The 22,535-nt window shown below is 51.2% G+C and overlaps 1 protein-coding gene across 2 annotated transcripts in view; it reads right to left on the reverse strand.

Moving 5' to 3' along the window:
* LOC142289818 (opticin-like) overlaps positions 1-22,535 on the reverse strand; it is a 426,930-nt gene that overhangs the window by 84,086 nt on the left and 320,309 nt on the right. Inside the window, exon 4 of one of the 2 annotated variants that reach the window (XM_075333746.1) lies at positions 3,819-3,977. The exons of the other annotated variant lie outside the window; for it this stretch is intronic. Within the exon in view, the coding sequence (XP_075189861.1) occupies positions 3,819-3,977 (159 nt within the window). The remainder of the gene's footprint in view (positions 1-3,818; positions 3,978-22,535) is intronic. 2 annotated transcript variants of the gene reach the window in all.

The raw sequence follows: 22,535 nt of genomic DNA on the forward strand, positions 1-22,535 counted from the left end.
GTAATAAAAGACAATAAAACCCCTCATTTACCTCTTTATTATTCCCCAAACAACAATCCAGGTCCGAAGTAATCCACATGACGCTTTCAGCTCTGCTACATCAAGCTGACAGGGAGCGCCATAGAACATGAGCGCTCTGCGTCAGATCCACGCAGCAACTGAAGTGAGCTGCGTTGTCACCAGAGACTTCACTCAGGTAGTGCCTGCATGTGATATATTTCTACTGCAATACAGAGGTCAAGATTACCAAATCTTCTTATGCTTTTCATTAGAGGCAGTGGCTCAATGGGTAGAGCTACTGCCTAAGGAGAATTACTTTATGAGTTTGAGTTCCAGCCGTCCCGGTAAAGAATTTAATTTAATTTATTTTTAATTATAATTATTATTTATTTATAATTATAATTTAATTTAATTATGCACTGAGCGGAGGAGCCGAACATCAGTTGTGAGCCGTGGGACACACCTCTAAAATCGGAGCAGTTCACGGAATGAGGCTGCATTGCTCCCTCCTCTCTCTCTTCTCTCTCTTTTTCTCTCTCTCTCTTTCTCCCTCTGCCTCTTTTCTCTCTTTCTGTCTCTCTCTTTTTATCTATCTCTTTTTCTCTCTTTTCTCTCTCTCTCTTTTTATCTCTTTTTCCCTCTCTTTCTCCTCTTTGTAGCTGAATAATCCACTTCTGGATTCTCTACTGCAATACAGAGGTCAAGATTACCAAATCTTCCTATGCTTTTCATTAGAGGCAGTGGCTTAATGGGTAGAGCTACTGCCTAAGGAGAATTACTTTATGAGTTTGCATTCCAGCCGTCTCGGTAAAGAATTTAATTTATTTTTAATTTTAAATAATTATTATTTATTTATAATTATAATTTAATTCAATTATACACTGAGGGGAGGAGCTGGACATCAGCTGTGAGCTGCGGGGCACACCTCAAAAATCGGAGCAGTTCACGGAATGAGGCTGCATTGCTCTCTCCTCTCTCTCCTCTCTCTGTCCCTCTCTTCTCTCTCTTTTCTCTCTGTATGTTCTCTCTCTTTTCTCTCTCTTTTCTCTTTCTTTTCTCTCTCTCAGACCTGGCGATGATCAGCTGATGCGGTCACCTGACGGAATCAGCTGACACTATAAGTCGAGCGGTGAGGCTGGCTTTTTACCGCCCGGCCGGCTAAACTATCAGCTGCTGCTGTCGGACAGGAGTCTGCACAGAAGTGTGTAGTTTGTTTTTTTTTTGCACTGATGCATCAGCTGATTGTATAAAAACTGTTTGTACAATCAGCTGCTGTGTCGTATGATTCAGGCCCTTGAACCTGACACATCATCTGATCGCTTTGCCTTCCAGCAAACCGATCAGATGATATTGGATCTGGATTGGACGGCGCGGGATCCTTGACCCAGGATTACTGCGGAGGGGGGGTTCTTTATTTCAATAAAGATGCAGTCACTAATTGTGTTATGTTTTATTTCTAATAAAAATATTTTTCTGTGTTCTGTTTTTTTTTATTTGTACTAGAAATTCATTGTGGCCATGTCTAATATTGGCATGACACCATGAATTTCGGGCTTAGGGCCAATTGATAATATACAGCTAGCCCTAACCCCATTATTACCCAGCGAGCCACCCGTCACCAGGGCAGCTGGAAGAGTTTGATACAGCGCCAGAAGATGGCGCTTCTATGAAAGCGCCATTTTCTTGGGTGGCTGCGGACTGCAATTCGCAGCTGGGGTGCCAGAAATCTTGGGCACCCAGCGTTGCGGATTCCAATCCCCAGCTGCCTAGTTGTACCTGGCTGGACACAAAAATTGGGCGAAGCCCACGTAATTTTTTTTAATTATTTCATAAAATTCATGAAATAATTAAAAAAAATAAGGGCTTCCCTATATTTTTGGTTTCCAGCCGAGTACAAATAGGCAGCTGGGGGTTGGGGGAAGCCCGTAGCTGCCTGCTGTACCTGGCTAGCATACAAAAACATGGTGAAGCCCACGTAAATTTTTTTAGGGGGCAAAAAACTCCTGCATACAGTCCTGGATGGAGTATGCTGAGCCTTGTAGTTCTGCAGCTGCTGTCTCCTGTCTGTCTGTATGGAGGAGAGCAGACAGCAGCTGCAGAACTACAAGACTCAGCCTGCTGCATCCAGGACTGCATGCTGGAGGGAGAGACAGGGGGAGCAGAACTACAAGGCTCAGCATGCTCCATTCACTAGTGTATGCAGGAAAGCAGACAGCAGTTGCAGAACTACAAGGCTCAGCATGCTCCATTTACTAGTGTATGCAGGAGAGGAGACGGCAGCTGCAGAACAACAAGGCTCAGCATACTCCATCCAGGACTGTATGCAGGAGTTTTTTGCCCATCAAAAAAATGACGTGGGCTTCGCCATATTTTTGTATGCTAGCCAGGTACAGCAGGCAGGTACTGCTGCCCCCAACCCCCAGCTGCCTATTTGTACCCGGCTGGGAACTAAAAATATAGGGAAGCCCTTTTTATAATTATTTCATGAATTTCATGAAATAATTAAAAAAAAAATGACATGGGCTTCGCCCCATTTTTGTGTCCAGCCAGGTACAACTAGGCAGCTGTGGATTGGAATCCGCAGCACAGGTTGGCCTGAGCTTTCTGGGCCCCTCTGCTGCGAATTGAAGTCTGCAGCTGCCCCAGAAAAAGGCGCTTTCATAGAAGCGCCATCATCTGGTGCTGTATCTAACTCTGCCAGCTGCCCTGGTGACGGGTGGCTTGCTGGGTAATAATGGGTTAATACTAGCTTTGTTTTACTAGCTAGAATTAAGCCAGTGATTCTTAATGTCAGGCAAGTTTGACCAAGCCATTAAGAATCTCCAATAAAGGGTTATAAAAAAGACACCACACAGAGAAAAATTACTTTAATAGAAATAAATACACAGACACAATTAGAGACTCCATGTTTATTACTCCCTCTCACCCCTCCACGATCTTGGTCTTCTGTCTTCTTTCTCCTTCATCCCATGCAGCTCTGCTACATCAGACAGCACTGCATGGGAGGAAGACGCTGCTGCTCCCGTACAGTCTAATCACTCAGTGAGTGAGCAGAGGCTGCGGGTTGTAAGCGGTGACGTCACCGCTGCCACCGTTGAAATAGTAATCTGACAGGTGGGTTACTATAGCAACGGTGATCTCCGTTATTCACCGGCTGTGGCATCCAGTCCTTGCATGTGGGCTTACTCTGTAAAGAGCGCCCACATGCAGGAACGGGGAGCCAAGCATTTTCCCAAGCATCTCGCCGGTATACAGAGATGCTCAAACAAGCACCACGTACCGGAGAGATGCACTGACAGGACCTAGCATGATGTCTAGCCATGTGACCAGTCTGTAGCCAATGAGATAATAGACACGTGACTGGTCACATGCTATGACGACGTCACGGAAGGTCCTATCATCAGTGCTGGTTACCGGGAGGGCGCAGCAATGATCGGAAGGAAAAGCGGTGGGAGACAGAGTGCAGGATGCGTCGCAGGGACCTGTAAGTGTAATAGCAATGTTTATTAACTGTATTTGTACATGTATAATGTGTTTGTATGTGTTTTTGTTTGCCTGCCATTGTTTTCAATGGGGTTCGAAAATGTTCGTCGAACGTTCACCGAACTAAGCCGCCGTTCGACGAACCGAACTCGAACACTAGAGGGGTGGCTCAACACTAATCGCTAGCGATGTTGAAGTGTGTAAAGGGGCCTATAGAGTGAATGCAGACTTATCATTTTAGACCAGACAACCACTTTAATGCAAATCAATAAAACACAAACACATGTGTACACGGTATATGCCATAGCTTATCTTAAGAAACTGCAGTTACATACCAAGTCCTGCAAAGTTTTTGGTTTGAATGTGACTAATTTTGTTAAATCGGGCATACAGGTAGGTAGTCTCCTTTGGTAAAGAAGGCAGAGTAGTCAGATCCACATCGTCACAATACACAGATGTACTGAGACATACACACAGTAGGCAAGTTGGAAGACCTACAGTGAAAAGAGAAGTGTGTGATAAATATCTGATTACATTCTAATATGACTTAACTTAAATGGAATGTTTTACATAAATATGTTTTTAAAGTATTGTACAGTTTTCCATCTCACAATTTTACAAATTATAATGTGACAAATTCACAGACATATTCTAGCCTTGTTCCTGTTTTACGGAACCCAATTAATTGCTGAAATAATTAACACTCACAGACACATAGAATTGCTTGTAGATATTCATGCACACAACTGTATCTTCAATTTCATAAAAAAAATATTGAGTATTGATCGGCCACAAAGCCTGTCTCACACCAATACAAGTATAGTGCTTTCCGCTTGAAATGTACCAGCAAATCTGTCCTGGGTTTCTTTGTAAGAACCTGTGTGTGCATAGGTCTCCACTATATCAATTGTATGAAGAAAAAACAAGATAGCCAGCACTAAATGTGCACTACAGCACTAAAAATTCAAAACTGTACTTATTATTAAAATTTGAGATTTTTGGCAAAAAAAATTGCAATTTCTTGAGCTACCCTGCCACGGCACGGCAAATCTCTTTGGGGCAGCCCTACTCTACATTATTTTTATTTAAAATGTGCCATATGGCCTCACATATGAAAAAAGTAGAACTGTTCTTAGCAGCATTTACCTGGTCAATCCTGTACCCATGACTGAATCATGGCTGTGGACAGGACAGGCCCAAGCAAATGCTGCTTGAAGTAAATAGCCTGTGGACAGGGCTTGATGGCTGAATGTGAACAGCCACCAATTGCCAAAATCAAGACAGGTGGAATACAACACAAATTGGGGTGCACGGCAAGGTGGGGGTCAACCACCGACCAATTCAACAAAGAAAAAACAAGAAAGCCAGCACTATATGTGCACTTCAGCACTAAAAATTCCAAACTGTACTTATTGTACTAGTGTGGTGTATCACATAGATTACTAGGTGCAGTCATTCTCACACAATGAAAGAATTGTGTTTTAAGCATGTAGCTGAGCCCAGAGAGCTGTCCCTGATCACACCTGGCTCTCAATAAAGATTGTGTATTGACTATGAAGTGTCAATCCCATCAGGGGGCATGTTGCACTCCTGTGCATGTGAGTCCTGCAATGTTAATCATAGGGTAATTATACCATTAGGTTAATTATACAATAGCACACACACAAATAAGAGAAGCATAGTTGCTTTTATCTTTAATCCCTATATCAGACTGTCCTCACATAGCAAAAAGCTGCCGACAGATACCCTTCAACATTCCAGAAGAAATGTGTCGCGGGCGGAGGGGTTGGGAATGCCGCTCGCCTGGGAATCTCTGGCGCTCGGGTCCGGTGCTTCTGCTCCTCGGTGGCTCGAGCACGGGGCCGGACCCGGGGGCTCGAGCAGCGCCTCCTCACCCACGAGTGAAAGGGGAGGGAAGGTTGGTTGGTGATGGGATGTTGGTTGTGACACCACCCACGGGTTGTGGTGATGGTGGGCACCACCGCTGCTGGTGACGGGAGAATCCCGGGAGCGATGGCGGAGAGCAGCTAAGGTGTTGACCCCTCCGTGGGTAGGGGCTGTTGGTCCCGAGGCCCCGGTTGGGGAGTAGGGAGGAGGGATAGGTGCAGGTGCCGATGCGGGGAGGCAGCGTGGACGCGGGGGCAACGTTGCGGTGCCGGATGGCACTGGTGTACTCACTCAGGTAGACAAGAACAGAGTCTCTGGTAAACCAAACGGCTGGATGGACGGAGCCCACAGTCGGCTGTGGTGTCTTCACGCTCCCCGGACGGGTTGATGATGGCTGTCGTTCCCTGCACCTATGTGTAAGTGTTTGACCCCTATGGATTCCCACGGGTAGTCCGCTCCCCGGCTTGTACGTGTCGGGAGAGCCCGTTTTGCCCACAGGCACTGGCCCTTGGATCTCTGGCCGTTGGCGGTGGCTCTTATCCGGACGGGTTGGGCTATTGCCTTCTGACGGAACTTGGTTGGAAATTAACCCCTGAGGTCCAGACCGCAATCAGAGAATTTGACCTTTACGGCGGCTTCCGAGCCTAGTTGGGGTCTGAGTACCCTGCCTTGGTGTTTGGCTTCAATCCGCTCCCCGGTTCGGTACTGGCGGGCCACCACCCGACCCCGGTCCTACGGTTCCGCTGACCTCCACCAACTCCTGCAGACGGCCACCACCGTCTGCCGACCTTGCTGATTGTGCCTGGGCTCCGACCCAGACACACAGACTTTCCTCCTCTTCACTTCAACTCCAAAACTCAATTCCACTGAAACTAACTACTTTTCCCGCCTCCAGGCCTGTGAACTCCTCGGTGGGTGGGGCCAACCGCCTGGCTTCGCCCCACCTGGTGTGGACAACAGACCCTGGAGGGAGGCAACAAGGGATTTGTTTGACTGGTGTTCCTGACCAGGGGAGGGTGTGTGTGTGTATGTGATGTTATTCTGTGACCCCTGGGGTCCAGGGCGTCACACTCCCCCATGGTAAAACGCAGACCGTCCGTGGGCTGCCTGTCCATCACCGGTTTTATTTTCTGTAAAAGATAAATAACAAAGAAAAAACAGTAGAATGCATTTTTGTCAAATTTTCCCTGACGGGAGGCATGTTACTGAAATGTTGCAAAAATTAATAAGAAAACACTTTTAATAACAACGGACGGGTCCCAGTTCTTCCGCTTCCCCACCCAAACAACCTAAACCTTGATGCTGCCCCTAAGAAGCGGGCAGCACCCCTTTTCCCCAGTCTGGAAAACAGAACCTGGTTCAGGTTGCCCAAGCGGGAACAGGTATGGTATCTTGCACCCGACTGTCATTCAGGGGCCCCCACATCCAGGGGGACCCCTGACCCCAGAGGATGGTCACTGGTCCTGATGGTGACCGCACCCCAGCCTGCTCTGCTGCGGGTCCCTCCTCTAACCTGCCTCTCCGGAGGCGGTTAATGGGACTCCAGCCCGGAATTATATACAAACCCACAAGTTCGTGGGTGGCCTGCTAGTTCTCGGCCGTGTTCATGAGCAGTTTCTCATGTGGGCTGCTTTAGGGAGGTAACATGGCCAAATGGGTCAACAACATACTGAGGGTCCCAACGGGGACAACGGTTCTTCTGCAACGGGGGTCCGCTGCCAATCACTTGAGGTCGCCTTCCTCATACGCCTCCAGCTCTACATCCGGACGGTACAGTGGGGGAGGGTACTGGGGCCGCCTCGGGATACTGCGGCTTTCCCTCTCCTTCACATCAAGGGTGAACCAGCCCCTCTCCCCGCAGTGTCGGGTGTACGTCACCAGGTCACCCGGTTGCAGGTCACGGCCAGGGTGGCCCGTCGGGAGATGAAAATTTACGTCTCTGCGGGCCACAAAGATTTCGGCCTCCAGGCCCGGCTCGTGAATGAACCTGTATCCCCTTTGGGGATCGAACCGCCTGACCTGGCCCTCGTAGATTGGGCCCCACACCCGGTAGGTGGCGTTCCGCAGGTTATCCTTTTCCTGGATTGTGCGGGCCAACACTTCGGATCTCTGCTACTCCCTGGCGGGAATCTCGCGGCCCAGCTGGCTCGGCTGCCTATCACAAAACAGGGCACCTGCGTACCCCTGCTGCGTGCGGGTCGGGCCCCGCCAGATCTCCCCCTTACCGGCTACGACCGATACCCTCGTTGGGAAGTCCTGCGGTGACGCGGCCTGAGATGCTGCCTTACAGCGGCGACCCGGCGCTGCCTCAGCCGTGGCGTGGGTTTCAGGGGCGGCAGGCCTGACCTGCTGGGCCTTCCTGCTGGCGGCCTCCACTACTTCCTTGGCCGGGCGGACTGCCGGGGCCGGGACTCTCTTAGGCGTGGTCACTTCCGGGACCGGCGGCTTCTCCTCACGGCCGAACATCTCCCGAGGGACCTTCCATGGTAACGGGATCGATGCCGGTGGTTCGTAGGGTCGTCCGCGGGCAGCGCCTACAGGCTTTTCTTCTGGGGCGGGCGAGTTAGATTCAGCTGCCGATGCTGGGGGCAGCGGAACGATTGGCGGGGCAGCGACAACCGATACGGACAGCTGGGGAGGCAGCAGGGTGAACGGGCGCTGACCGGGCCCCTCAGCCGCAGCGACCGGTCCCTCCGGGACAAAGGCACGTGGGTCGCTTACCCGCTCCTCCAATTCTGCCTCCAACTCACGTTTCCGCACGGCCGCCGCCACCTCCTCCATTTCGGCCGGCCATCGCTCCATCAGGAACCGGACTTGGGCCTGCAGGCGGCAGCACATCTGCGCTGTCTGGGCCTCCACCCACGCCGCTGTTCCTGGCGTGGGCTCCGGGATCTCAGGGTTGCCGGACGGGACGGACATCTTGCGCTTGTGCTTCCAGGAACCAGATGAATGGCAAAGTCCTGGCGTCCCTGCCCTTTATCCCTTCGGTTACATCAGGCAACCTTACACACGCCCCCCCCCTTGGTTCTCTCCGGCACCTCCTTCTCCTGGGGATGGGGCTTCACTTTCGAGCCTTCCCTGCTCGAGCGGGAACTTTACGCGCCCAAGATGGCAGATTTTCAAAATTTTCGGCTGGACACCGCTGGCGGGGACTGCAAGGCGCTCTTCTACTGGTAAGTAGATGGGTAGGATCCTGTTCGTGACGCCAAGTTGTTGCAAGCGGAGGGGTTGGGAACACCGCTCACCTGGGAATCTCTCACGCTCGGGTCCGGTGCTTCTGCTCCTCGGTGGCTCGAGCACGGGGCCGGACCCGGGGGCTCGAGCAGCGCCTCCTCACCCACGAGTGAAAGGGGAGGGAAGGTTGGTTGGTGATGGGATGTCGGTTGTGACGCCACCCACGGGTTGTAGTGATGGTGGGCACCACCGCTGCTGGTGACGGGGGAATCCCGGGAGCGATGGATTCCCACGGGTAGTCCGCTCCCCGGCTTGTACATGTCGGGAGAGCCCATTTTGCCCGCAGGTGCTGGCCCTTGGATCTCTGGCCGTTGGCGGTGGCTCTTATCCGGACGGGTTGGGCTATTGCCTTCTGACGGGACTTGGTTGGGAATGAACCCCTGAGGTCCAGACCGCAATCAGAGAATTTGACCTTTAAGGCGGCTTCCGAGCCTAGGTCGGGGTCTGAGTACCCTGCCTTGGTGCTTGGCTTCAATCCGCTCCCCGGTTTGGTACCGGAGGGCCACCGCCCGACCCCGGTCCTACGGTTTCGCTGACCTCCACCAACTCCTGCAGACGGCCACCACCATCTGCCGACCTTGCTGATTGTGCCTGGGCTCCGACCCAGACACACACAGACTTTCCTCCTCTCTACTTCAACTCCAAAACTCAACTCCACTGAAACTAACTACTTTTCCCGCCTCCAGGCCTGTGAACTCCTTGGTGGGTGGGGCCAACCGCCTGGCTCCGCCCCACCTGGTGTGGACATCATACCTGGAGGGAGGCAACAAGGGTTTTGTTTGACTTGTCTTCCTGACCAGGGGAGGGTGTGTGTGTGTATGTGATGTTATTCTGTGACCCCTGGGGTCCAGGGCGTCACAAATGCGATGGGCCTAACTCCTTTCTTACCTCTTAGTGGGCCATGACATAAGTAACAGTGGGCCCGGATTGCACTTAGACAACCCACGTGTGCCGTGAATCACGGCACACGCAGGGACATGTGCGTGTTTTACACGCCAGTGAAAAATGTCAGTTTTTCACTGACGTGTGAAACGGGCCTTAAAGCGATTTTGAAAGGTCTACATGACACAAAACACCCAAAAGTGACACCATTCCAAAAACTGCACCACTCAGGCTACTCAAAACCACATTCAAGAAGGTTATTAACCCTTCAGGTGCTTCACAGTAACTAAAGCAATGTGGAAGGAAAAAATGAACATTTTACTTTTTGCAACAAAAATGTTAATTTAGCCTCAAATATTGCATTTCACAAGGGTAGCAGGATTAAATGAACCCCCAAAATTTTTGGGCAATGTCTTCTAATCACGAATATACCTCATATGTGGCGAAAAACTACTGTTTGGGCGCACAGCAGGACTTGGAAGGGAAGGAGCGTCATATGACTTTTTGAACAGAAAATTAGCTGGAATCGTTAGCTGCATCATGTTGCATTTGGAGAGCCCCTGAGGTGCCGAAACAGTGGAGCTCCCCCACATGTGACCCCATTATCGAAACTAGACCCCTCATGGAATTTATCTAGATGTTTATTGAACACTTTGAACCTCTGGGGGCTTCACAAAAATCAATAAAGTTGAGCCGTGAAAATAAAAAAAAAAAAATTACCACGAAATTGTTACTTCAACCAAGTAGCTTTTTTTTCACAAAGGTATCAGGAAAAATTGCACCATAAAATGTATGGTGCAATTTCTCCTGAGTACACAGATACCTCATAAGTGGTGGAAATCAAATGTTTGGGCGCACAGCAGGGCTTGGAAGACAAGGAATTTGACTTTTCAAACGCAAAATTGTCTGGAATAATTAGCGTATTCCATGTTGTGTTTGGAGACCCCGAGGTGCCGAAACAGTGGAGCTCCACCAGATGTGACCCCAATTTGGAAACTAGACCCCCATGGCATAAAAAAAAATCAGGGCGTTCGCACGGATGTTCTGCAAAAAGGGGGGGGGGACTAGGTGGGATGGAAAAAAGAAGTCCTGTCCAAAGTAGAGTACGACTGCAGGACGATTGCTGATCAGGTACCTAATTGTTCAAGTTTTGTCTTTTTTTTTTTATTTGGGGTGCACAAAAAAAATCAAAAACTCAAGCAACAATTATGTACCTGATCAGCCAATCACGTAGCTGATTAGCACTTGGTGGCAAGCATGTGGGGGGGGGAGAGGGAGTGGGAGATGCGATTGGGGATAGTTAGAAATGAGCCACGAACAATACTTACAGGATGGATCAGAACTGCGGCAGATGGGGGGGGCGGCAGATGGGTGCTCAGTGGCATATAAAGGGAGCATCTGTGAATGTGAGACAGCGGCTGGGATAGGGTGGCGGCGGATGGGAGAGGGCGCAGTGGATGCAGGAGCGGTGGAGGATGGGGGGAAGTGGAGGATGGTGGGGAAGTTGGAAATGGGGGGACAGTGGGGAAGGGGAGTGCGAGTGGGAGGTGAGATTTGGGATAGTTACCTTACAGGATGGAACTAGGCAGCAGGATCACAGGAGATGAAGGAGGCAGCAGATTGGGGAGGGTGAGAGGTGGGAGAGGGAGCGCAGATCACAGGGATGACAGGTAAGTGGAGAGCGGGCAGCAGATCATGGGGGTGAGAGGTGAGCAGAGCATAGATCATGGGGGTGAGAGGTGGGGGAGCACAGATCACGGGGGTGAGAGGTGGGGGAGCACAGATCACAGGGGTGACAGGTGAGGGAGCACACATCACGGGGGTGACAGGTGAGGGAGCACACATCACGGGGGTGACAGGTGAGGGAGCACACATCACGGGGGTGACAGGTGAGGGAGCACACATCACAGGGGTGACAGGTGAGGGAGCACACATCACGGGGGTGACAGGGGAGGGAGCACACATCACGGGGGTGACAGGTGAGGGAGCACACATCACGGGGGTGACAGGTGAGGGAGCACACATCACGGGGGTGACAGGTGAGGGAGCACACATCACGGGGGTGACAGGTGAGGGAGTGTAAGGGGTAGTCGGACCCCTGGTAGTGAAGGAGCTGTTTTTCCCCCCCTGAAGACGCCACAGTAGTATGGTGGCAAATTGTAAATGTTAATGGTAAAATGTTACCTGTCATAAACTGTTTCCCCACTAGGTGCCAGTGTAGAGCAGTGGTTCCCCTGGTAACAGTGGCAGGGAATGAAGGGGCAGGGCAGCCTAGGTGGGGAAGGAAGGGCTCTGAATGCAGAGTCCAGTGTGCAGTGAGATGTGACTGGAGAAAGAAGTCTGAGGTGATGGGGCAGAGTGTGGAAGTGGTGCTGCAGTGGCAGAAGAAGTGGAAGAGTCAAGACTAGTCCCAAAGCCGGTAGTGTGTACTACAGTGCAGTGCAGCTATCAGGGGGATAACAAGTGGCCCCTGCAGACGAAGGGTAGTGCCCTGACAAAGAAGTGAAGGTAAATGGGAACGCCCGTAGAAAACAAGTGAAGCAGTTCCCTGGCAAAGAAGTGGAAAGGTGAGAACTTATCCGGAGCCGGTAGTTTGTGCTTGATCTGCCCTACAGTGAAACAGGGTTCAGTGTGTTCTGCAGGCAAGGGAAAGTTACCGGGGAAAGAGGAAACCGTCAGCAAGAAGTTTAACCTGTAAACCAAAGTGACTTGATGCTGAAAGGTGTAAAGAAGAGCGGAAGCTGTGTTCAATAAAATGTTTCTTGGTTCATCAACTGCCTGTCTGTGGCTCTTTACTGGGAGTGGTGAAGAGTAGTGATGAGCGAGTACTAAAAAGCTCGGGTGCTCGAAGCTCGGGCCGAGCCTCCCAAGATACTCGTGTACTCGGCCCGAGCAACGAGCCCAATGTTATCCTATGGGAGACCCGAGTATTTTTGTGAAATGACCCCCCGGCAGCATGGAGAAACCCTAAAAATGTCACAAAAGTCTCAGAAGAGTGCTCAAATGACATGGCAACAGCATGGGGAAGACCCCTTGAAGCAGTTATCACTGAAAAGTCACAGCTGTGAACAATTTTGTCCGCGTTTTACGCCATTTTTACGGACTCACCAGAAAACCTTCCAAAATGACCCCAAAATGATTTTTCATGGCGGAAATGTTAAGGGCACATACCCAATAGTGAGATAGAGCTGGTGTATGTTACTTTTTGAGATTAATACATGAAAGATTTTACGTGAAAACATTGTGTGGCACTCCGATGTCCCTGAGAAGAGACGTACATGAAGGCCTCTTGAGTCTAATGTGCCCATTTTGAGGAAGTGAGTCTTTGTAGTATTTTCCTTTGCCAGGGCAGTCCAAAATTGTGAGGTTCACCAATGCCCCTGCATACAGACGTGCATGAGGGCCTGTAAACCTGAAGTGCCCATTGTAAGGAAGTGGGTCTATTGTAGTATAGCCCTTAGGCAGGGCAGCCAAAAATTGGGAGGCTCCACGTTGTCCCTGGATAGAGACGTGCATGAGGGCCTGTAAACCTGAAGTGCCCATTGTAAGGAAGTGGGTCTATTGTAGTATAGCCCTTAGGCAGGGCAGCCAAAAATTGGGAGGCTCCACGTTGTCCCTGGGTAGAGACGTGCATGAGGGCCTCAAAACATTAAGTGTCCATTGTCAGGAAGTGGGTGTATTATAGTATAGCCCTTAGGCAGGGCAGCCAAAAATTGGGAGGCTCCACGTTGTCCCTGGGTAGAGACGTGCATGAGGGCCTCAAAACATTAAGTGTCCATTGTAAGGAAGTGGGTCTATTGTAGTATAGCCCTTAGGCAGGGCAGCCAAAAATTGGGAGGCTCCACGTTGTCCCTGGGTAGAGACGTGCATGAGGGCCTCAAAACATTGTTCCCATTGCAAAGGAGCGGGTCTCCTGTCGTTGTAATGTCCATTCTGCAAAGAATGGGCGAAAAAATTTACCACTGGGGGTATACCTGAAACAAAGGCCTAAGTATTGCAATTTGTAACGGTCATCATCATGGTGGCGCATGAGGAGAAGGAGGAGCAGTCCAGCGATTATCCAAAGTCCAGAAGTGTGTACCCATGGGTGAGTGGAGGTACATGGCAAACTTTAAATTCCGCTCTCATTTGCTGGTGGTGTGGTGAAGTCTGGCCCAATCCAACCCTTGTTCATCTTGATCAGAGTCAGCCTGTCAGCATTTTCAGTTGACAGGCGGGTGCGTTTATCTGTAATGATTCCACCTGCGGCACTAAAAACACGCTCTGACAAAACGCTAGCAGCAGGGCAGGTCAGGACTTCCAAGGCGTAGAGAGCCAATTCATGCCACGTGTCCAGCTTGGATACCCAATAATTGTAAGGCACAGAGGAATGTCGGAGTACAGTTGTTCGATCTGCAAGGTACTCCTTCAGCATCTGGGCAAACTTAGGATTTCTTGTGGCACTACCCCGCACCTCAGGGGCTGTGGTACGTGAGGGGCTGAGAAAACTGTCCCACATCTTAAAGACTGTTCCCCTACCTCTGGCAGATTGGACTTGTGCCTCTCTCGGCTGTACGCCTCGGTTGTCCACTGATTCATGACCTATGCCGCTAGCGTTTTGTGAGGGGAATGCTTTGCCTACTTCCGTGACTATGGCCTTCCGGAACTGCTGCATTTTGGTTGACCTCTCCTCCACGGGAATAAGAGACAAAAAGTTCTCCTTGTAGCGTGGGTCTAACAGTGTTACCAACCAGTAATGATTGTCGGCCAAGATGTTCTTAACGCGAGGGTCACGAGACAGGCAGCTTACCATAAAGTCAGCCATGTGCGCCAGACTCTTAACAGCCAGGACTTCAGTAGCCTGACCAACAAGATGACTGAACATGCTGTCCTCCTCCTCCTCCTCCTCCTACTCCTCATCTACCCTGTCCTCTGGCCAGCCACGCTGAACCGAGGATATGACTGGTGTGCATGTCATATCCTCAATTTGGCCGGAGAGTTGCTCCATGTCTTCATCCTCCTCCTCGTCATAGTCCTCCACTGCACGTTGTGATGAGACGAGGCTGGGCTGTGTGTTATCATCACCCACACCCACTACTGTTTCTTGCTGCAACTCATCGCGCTCCGCCTGCAATGCATCATGTTTGTTTTTCAGCAGAGACCGTTTTAGAAGGCAGAGTAGCGGTATGGTGACGCTAATAATGGCGTCATCACCACTCACCATCTTGGTGGAGTCCTCAAAGTTTTGGAGGATGGTACATAGGTCTGACATCCATCTCCACTCCTCAGGTGTTGTGTGTGGAGTTTGACCCATTTCCCGACGGCTTAGGTGATGCAGGTACTCAACAACTGCCCTCTTCTGCTCACATATCCTGACCAACATGTGCAGAGTTGAATTCCAACGCGTGGGGACATCACACACCAGTCTGTGAGCCGGAAGATGCAAACTGCGCTGAAAGCCGGCAAGGCCGGCTGAAGCAGTAGGTGACTTTCGAAAATGTGCAGACAGGCGGCGAACTTTTACCAGCAGATCAGACAGCTCTGGGTATGACTTTAGAAACCGCTGAACCACGAGGTTGAGCACATGGGCCACGCATGGAACATGTGTCAGCTGGCCTCGCCTCAAAGCCGCCACCAGGTTCCGGCCATTGTCACACACGACCTTTCCTGGCTTTAGGTTCAGAGGTGTGAGCCAGTGATCTGCCTGCTGTTTCAGAGCTGTCCACAGCTCTTCTGCATTGTGGGGTTTGTCACCTATGCAGATTAGCTTCAGCACAGCCTGTTGCCGCTTCGCCGAGGCAGTGCTGCAGTGCTTCCAGCTTGTGACTGGTGTGGAGGGTACAGTGGATGAGGATGCGCAGGAGGAGGAGGAGGCTGAAGAGCATGACATTCCGGAGCTGTAGAGTGTGGGTGAAACACTGACTGAGGTAGGGCCTGCAAACCTTGGTGTGGGAAGGACGTGTTCCGTCCCTCGCTCAGACTGGGTCCCAGCTTCCACAATATTAACCCAGTGTGCCGTCAACGAGATGTAGCGGCCTTGCCCACAAGCACTTGTTCACGTGTCTGGTTAGGTGGACCTTGGGTGAAACAGCGTTGTTCAGGGCACGTGTGATGTTTTGTGACACGTGGTTATGCAACGCGGGGACGGCACACCGGGAGAAATAGTGGCGGCTGGGGACCGAGTAACGTGGGACAGCTGCCGCCATCAGGTCACGGAATGCTTCTGTCTCCACCAGCCTAAAAGGCAACATTTACAGCGCAAGCAGTCGCGAAATGTTAGCATTTAGAACTGTGGCATGTGGGGTGTTGGCAGTGTATTTGCGCCTGCGTTCAAAGGTTTGCTGAATGGATAACTGAACGCTGCGCTGGGACAAGGACGTGCTTGATGATGGTGTTCTTTCTGCGTAGGCAACTGCAGGTGCAGGAGTGGAGGAGGCTTGTTCGCAGGCAGCATGGACAGGGGATTGGCTCGCATGCACAACCAGCGAAGACGTAGCAGTGACATCAGCAAGCACTGCTCCTCGACTCTGTTGTACTTCCCACAAAGTCGGGTGCTTGGCTGACATGTGCCTGATCATGCTGGTGGTGGTCAGGCTGCTAGTTTTGGTACCCCTGCTGATGCTGGCACGGCAGGTGTTGCAAATGGCCTTTTTTGAATCATCTGGATCCAACTTAAAAAACTGCCAGACTCGGGAAGACCTAACATTTGTACAGGCACCTTGTGTCGTTGTGTTGTTCCGGGGAACGGTTGCCTGACTTCTGCCTGGGGCCACCACCCTGCTTCTTACTGCCTGTTGTGATGCCACGCCTCCCTCCCCCTGTGCACTGCTGTCCTCGCTCTGCATATCCTCCTGCCAGGTTGGGTCAGTTACTGGATCATCCACCACGTCGTCTTCCTCTTCCGCACCCTGCTCCTCCTCCTGACTTCCTGACAATTGTGTCTCATCATCGTCCACCACTTGTTGAGACACGTTGCCAACTTCGTGAGAACGTGGCTGCTCAAATATTTGGCCATCTGTACAGACGATCTCCTCATGACCCACTTCAATATGAGCTGGCGAGAGGCCAGAATGTGTGAATGGAAACGTGAACAGCTCTTCCGAGTGTCCAAGTGTGGGATCATTAATGTCCGAGGAGGACGTGTACTCAGCCTGGTGGTAGGAAGGAGGATCAGGTTCAGAAATGTGCGGTGCAGTATCACGGCTACTGACACTTGACCGTGTGGAAGACAGAGTGTTTGTGGTGGTGCCAATCTGACTGGAAGCATTATCTGCTATCCAACTAACAACCTGTTGACACTGGTCTTGGTTCAAGAGCGGTGTACTGCTGCGGTCCCCAAGAATTTGGGACAGGACGTGCGAGCGACTAGATGTGGCCCTTTGTTGTGGCGAAATTAGAGCTTGCCCACGACCTCGGCCTCTGCCTGCACCACCATCACGTCCACTTCCTTGTTCCTTGCCAATGCCCTTGCGCATTTTGCAATGCTGTGCACTGCTGACGTGTATATTCACTACTTGTGCGTTATATCAAAGTTTGTGGAAATTGCACACAAGTGCACCTGTACGCTGCCACCGACAGGCACACACGTGCGGTTTTAAAAACCAAGCACGGACGCAATAAGAACCTAACAGGTTTTTTTGGGGAGCGACAATTACAGACAAGTCAGACACTATCTGGACTGTTTTACACTGTGTACACCAGCCCCAGATATGATGAAGGCTGGTATACGGTCACCACTACCCTGCCTGCCTGCCTGCCTGTATACTGGTACAATAGTCCTGACAAGGACTCTTCTGGTCACTAGCCTGTATTCAGACCTGGCTATACCCTGCCTGTATATAGCAACAATAGTCCTGAGAAGGACTCTGCTACTGTACTCCGACCTGGCTATACCCTGCCTGCCTGTATACAACTAGAATAGTCCTGAGAAGGACTTTTGGTCACACTGTTTGCAGCCCTGCAACTGAAAAAGCTATAAAGGGCCGCAAAGCTTTCCCTGAATCAGCGACACTCTCCCTGCACTGACTGTCTGGATAGCTGTGAGCAGAGCACAGCGCGCCGGCCGGTATAAAGGCTCGGTCACGCTGTGCAGGCCGGCCAATCACTGCAATTCCACAACTAACAGGGCTGTGGCATTGCAGTGGTCTGCCAGCCAATCCCTGCATGAGGGCTGGCTCTCAAAAGAGCGCCAACATGCAGAAATGAAGACCACGAGTACAGCACGAGTATCGCGAGATTACTCGGTCCCCGCCGAGCAGCCCGAGTACAGCGATACTCGTGCGAGTACCGAGTAGTTACAAGCATGCTCGCTCATCACTAGTGAAGAGGCCTGTGAGCTGAGAGAAAAAGGTGTCACCGAGAAGCAACTTGCCCACATGGAAGTGTCCCTGCCACCTACACTCTGCCCCACGAACAACACCTCCGTTTTAACAGTGACGGCCGGGCCGGGGGTCAGCCTGCCGCCCCCCTGGGCGGGAGACCGCGACTACAACCCCTGAGGCACCCCCTGCCCCCGTTACAGGAGCACACATCCCGTGGGTGACAGGTGAGGGAGCACACATCCCGGGGGTGACAGGTGAGGGAGCACACATCCCGGGGGTGACAGGTAAGGGAGCACACATCCCGGGGGTGACAGGTGAGGGAGCACACATCCCGGGGGTGACAGGTGAGGGAGCACACATCCCGGGGGTGACAGGTGAGAGGAGCACACATCCCGAGGGTGACAGGTGAGGGAGCACACATCCCGGGGGTGACAGGTGAGGGAGCACACATCCCGAGGGTGACAGGTGAGGGAGCACACATCCCGGGGGTGACAGGTGAGGGAGCATACATCCCGGGGGTGACAGGTGAGGGAGCACACATCCCGGGGGTGACAGGTGAGGGAGCACACATCCCGGGGGTGACAGGTGAGGGAGCACACATCACGGGGGTGACAGGTGAGGGAGCACACATCCCGAAGGTGACAGGTGAGGGAGCACACATCCCGGGGATGACAGGTGAGGGAGCACACATCCCGGGGGTGACAGGTGAGGGAGCACACATCCCGGGGGTGACAGGTGAGGGAGCACACATCACGGGGGTGACAGGTGAGGGAGCACACATCCCGAAGGTGACAGGTGAGGGAGCACACATCCCGGGGGTGACAGGTGAGGGAGCACACATCCCGGGGGTGACAGGTGAGGGAGCACACATCCCAGGGGTGACAGGTGAGGGAGCACACATCACGGGGGTGACAGGTGAGGGAGCACACATCACGGGGGTGACAGGTGAGGGAGCACACATCACGGGGGTGACAGGTGAGGGAGCACACATCACAGGGGTGACAGGTGAGGGAGCACACATCACGGGGGTGACAGGTGAGGGATCACACATCACGGGGTTGACAGGTGAGGGAGCACACATCACGGGGGTGACAGATGAGGGAGCACACATCACGGGGGTGACAGGTGAAGGAGCACACATCACTGGGGTGACAGGTGAGGGAGCACACATCACGGGGGTGAGAGGTGGGGGGGAGCGGGCAGCACGGGCGGGCAGCCGATCACGGGGGTGATGGGGAGGGGGCTGGCAGGACATCACGGAGGTTAGGGGGCGGGCAGCTGATCACGAGGGGGAGGGAGCGGACAGCCAATCACGAAGGGGAGGGGGCAGGCAGCCGATCACGAGGGGGAGGCGGCAGGCAGCCGATCACGGGGGTGAGAGAGGGGGTGCGAGCAGCAGGTCGGGGAGAGCGGTGTCAGATGGAGGAGGGCGGCGTCGGCTGCGGATCGGGAGGCTTTTCGCCGGTTTGATACAGTACAATAGCAGCACGGTAACTTCCAGGTCCCATGCTCCGGTCACATAACAGCATGGGACCGGAGCTTGTCGCCCTGCCATTGCACTGTATACACTCACTGTACTGGCATGCTCCAGGACCGAGAAGTGAAGCTGAGAGAGGCGGTCACCATAACAGGTCCACGGTGATTGGAGAGATCGGTCACAAGGCCGGTCTCTCCAATCAGAGCTGCTGAAGCAGGGGGAGGGTGATCCAGCAGAGGTCAGCCAACTCCAGCCAATGGTCAGGGCTATAGCTGCACTGACCATGGCTGGATTTCAATGTTTCACCCACTTTCAATGGCTGGCTGTGATTGGCTGACGAACGCCGCTCAGCCAATTGTAGCCTCCGTAGGTCCGGGGAGGAGGCACCAGCCCTCCTGAGGTCAGGCACAGGTCCCCTCCTTCCCGAATCTGCGGTTTGTGTGAACCAATCGCAGTCACCAGGGCTCCGGTGCCGCGATTTCGCCATGACGGATAGATCAGTCATGGGTCTTAAAGTACCAGGACACCATGACGGATCTATCCATCCAAGGTCGTGAAGGGGTTAAATAAGGGCGGGTCATTCCCTGTTCCTGGGTCCATGAAACAAGATACCGGACATCTCTTCCTCTTATTATAACAGGCACTCCTCCTTCCTTTCCACACCCTTTCCTACAGCCTTCCAGCCTATCCTATAACAGTCTCACCAAGCCATGTGACCCCCTGAAATCCTATGACTCCCCCCTCATTTCCTGTTGTAAACGTGCCAAAGTTCTAATAACCTTTTCCTGCTTAAACTCCCCATTAACCCCTCTATGTGCCTTGTCCTTACAAACTCCTGTCATGTCCGGTTTTCCACTATGTCTGCGACCCGTTCCAGCCCTTCTCTTGACTAGGGTATTGTAAAGTGTCCAAGTATAAAAACCACACAACGCTGAGTGACGATGGAAATATACGGCCAGAGCAGCCTTTATTAATTACAATTAAGAATATACTGTACTCAATCTAATAACCATAATAACCATAACATTATCTCTTGAGGAGATCCTGGATGGCCTAAACCACTGGACAGCACCAGAATACCCTCCCCAGTCGCACCACACCGACTCGGGGCTGACAAGTGTCACAGTGTTGTCCCTTCTCCAACTTTTTACCTGTTCCCCGGGAACTGTCCCAGCCGGAACTTAACCATACCAACCATGAGGGGTCAGCATACCTCCGATGTGAGCCCTTACTCCATTACTCAAGGCCATCCCTGACCTCCTCACCTCCACAGCGATCAGACACGAAAACCTTGTGCCCGAGAGTCCCACCACACCTTTATCACTTTATTTATTTCTTCTGTTAAAACCATATTCCACAAACCAAGCCCATATGCTTTCAGTGAAAACCCCGTCCACTTATAGGAAAATCTGGGTCTTATCCCACCAACTGCCTATGACACACCAATACTCCAACATTTCTTCCCACAAAAATTGGCTCTCTACACTTTCCCCTTGGCTCTGTTAATTCTATTCACTGAGTGAGCATTTTGCCAAGTACGGCGCTCCACGACTTCCGGCCATACCACCATTACCTTCAAAATTAGTTCTGGAAGATTTGATAAATCCAAGTTATTATATGCCTGCTGGGGTCCATGGCTAACCGAACACCCAAGTCATTTTCCCCAACCTTCAGTACCCCAACTACCAGGGGGCGATACAGTTTGGCATAATAATGAAGTTGCATTAAAACTCCAATACATAACCTGCTCCTATTCCCGAACAGTGCACTCTTGCCTCTTCACACTTGAACTTAAAAATCTACCTTTAGGTCTTCTGTCCACTCACGGTGCACCCCATTAAATGAAAGAGTGCTCCATAATCCGTACTAAACATGTGTCTGTATCTGTAAAAAAAAGAAATTAGATACACCAGGGGACGAGACATACATGCCACTTTTTTTATTTTTACATGTATTAAACTCCCATCGTACATACAACTTGCACCTGGTAGGTTCCCAACGACCAACCTGCTACACCACTTCTCTGTCCGCCTCTACCAAACTGCTTCTCTTGCTGTTATTACTGAAAGAAAATTTGGGGCACACATTCCACGGGATGCAAAACTAACTTTTTTTTTTCTAAAAAAAAACACCCAAAAGACCACCACAAACTGAAATCTGAAAAAAGAGGCCTACCATCCTCGTGAAGTAACAAATGAATCATCCTCCTTCTTAAGCCTCCACTTCAAAATACTCACCTACCCGATATACTGGACACACTGCGTAACCAAATACTGCAACAAAATCACCTTGCTCCCTATACACATGTAAACATACCACTTTAGAGAATCCAATGTTAACCCCAATAATGCAAAGAAACAAGCTTCCTCCCGTCCTGTCATTTCCTTTTGGAATACTTGATCTTGCCCCTCGTTTGAGAAACATGACCTACAAAATATAACCACAATGGCAAAGTTCACCACTTGTCCAAAATTCCTAACATTCCGTCCAACCACATCATAAGCTGTCCTCGTCGCCGCTGCTACTGATTGTTACATTAAAAAACCCCCGCTACCCGGATAACAGACTCCATAGATGATCCAGGCCAGGTGGTGGTGTGCTGTTCCACTTCCGGAGCCAGCTAGTGGACTAAGTGCCATTGAAGAAACAGCCCATATTTCGCAGACAACAATGCATTTGGCACCAACCTCTTAAGGCCAAAAGTTGATTTAGAATCCCCACCAATAGAGCGGAAGCAAGCCCACCATTAATCGCCTACATGACTGTTTAGTGATCGCAACAAATTTATCCTCTTATAACGAACTGCTGCGTGCCCTACTTAAATGGTGACTACAATAGCAATTAACTCCCCAAGGGGGCTACATTACAAGAAGTCTCTGTGGAGACTTCTCCGTGAGACGTTGTGCAGTAAATGCTATTTCCTGCTATTTCCCCTGTTTGACAATATATGCTTACTATGCGTTTTTTTTTCTTCTTTTTTTTTTTGATCTGTGGAGCAAGGTCACCACCTGCTAGCCCTCCATCGAAGTTCACCTACATTGGGTTTTGTATTTAACCTTTTTTTGTCTGTTTCAAACCTGACTAAGCGTTAATAAATTCTATACATTTGTAATTAAGTGCTGTCGCACAGAATTTTTTCTTGTTTGCACACTACTACAAAGCCACTTCCTCCCTTTCTCCCGCCATGAACCCGAAAACCACTTCCTTGAAAGTAAGCACCCAAACCAAGTGCACCTGGGCCATGTATAATTAGCTCTAAAATTGATATACAC

The sequence above is a fragment of the Anomaloglossus baeobatrachus genome, chromosome 2 (assembly GCF_048569485.1).
Source record: "Anomaloglossus baeobatrachus isolate aAnoBae1 chromosome 2, aAnoBae1.hap1, whole genome shotgun sequence".
In the NCBI taxonomy this organism is placed as follows: domain Eukaryota; kingdom Metazoa; phylum Chordata; class Amphibia; order Anura; family Aromobatidae; genus Anomaloglossus; species Anomaloglossus baeobatrachus.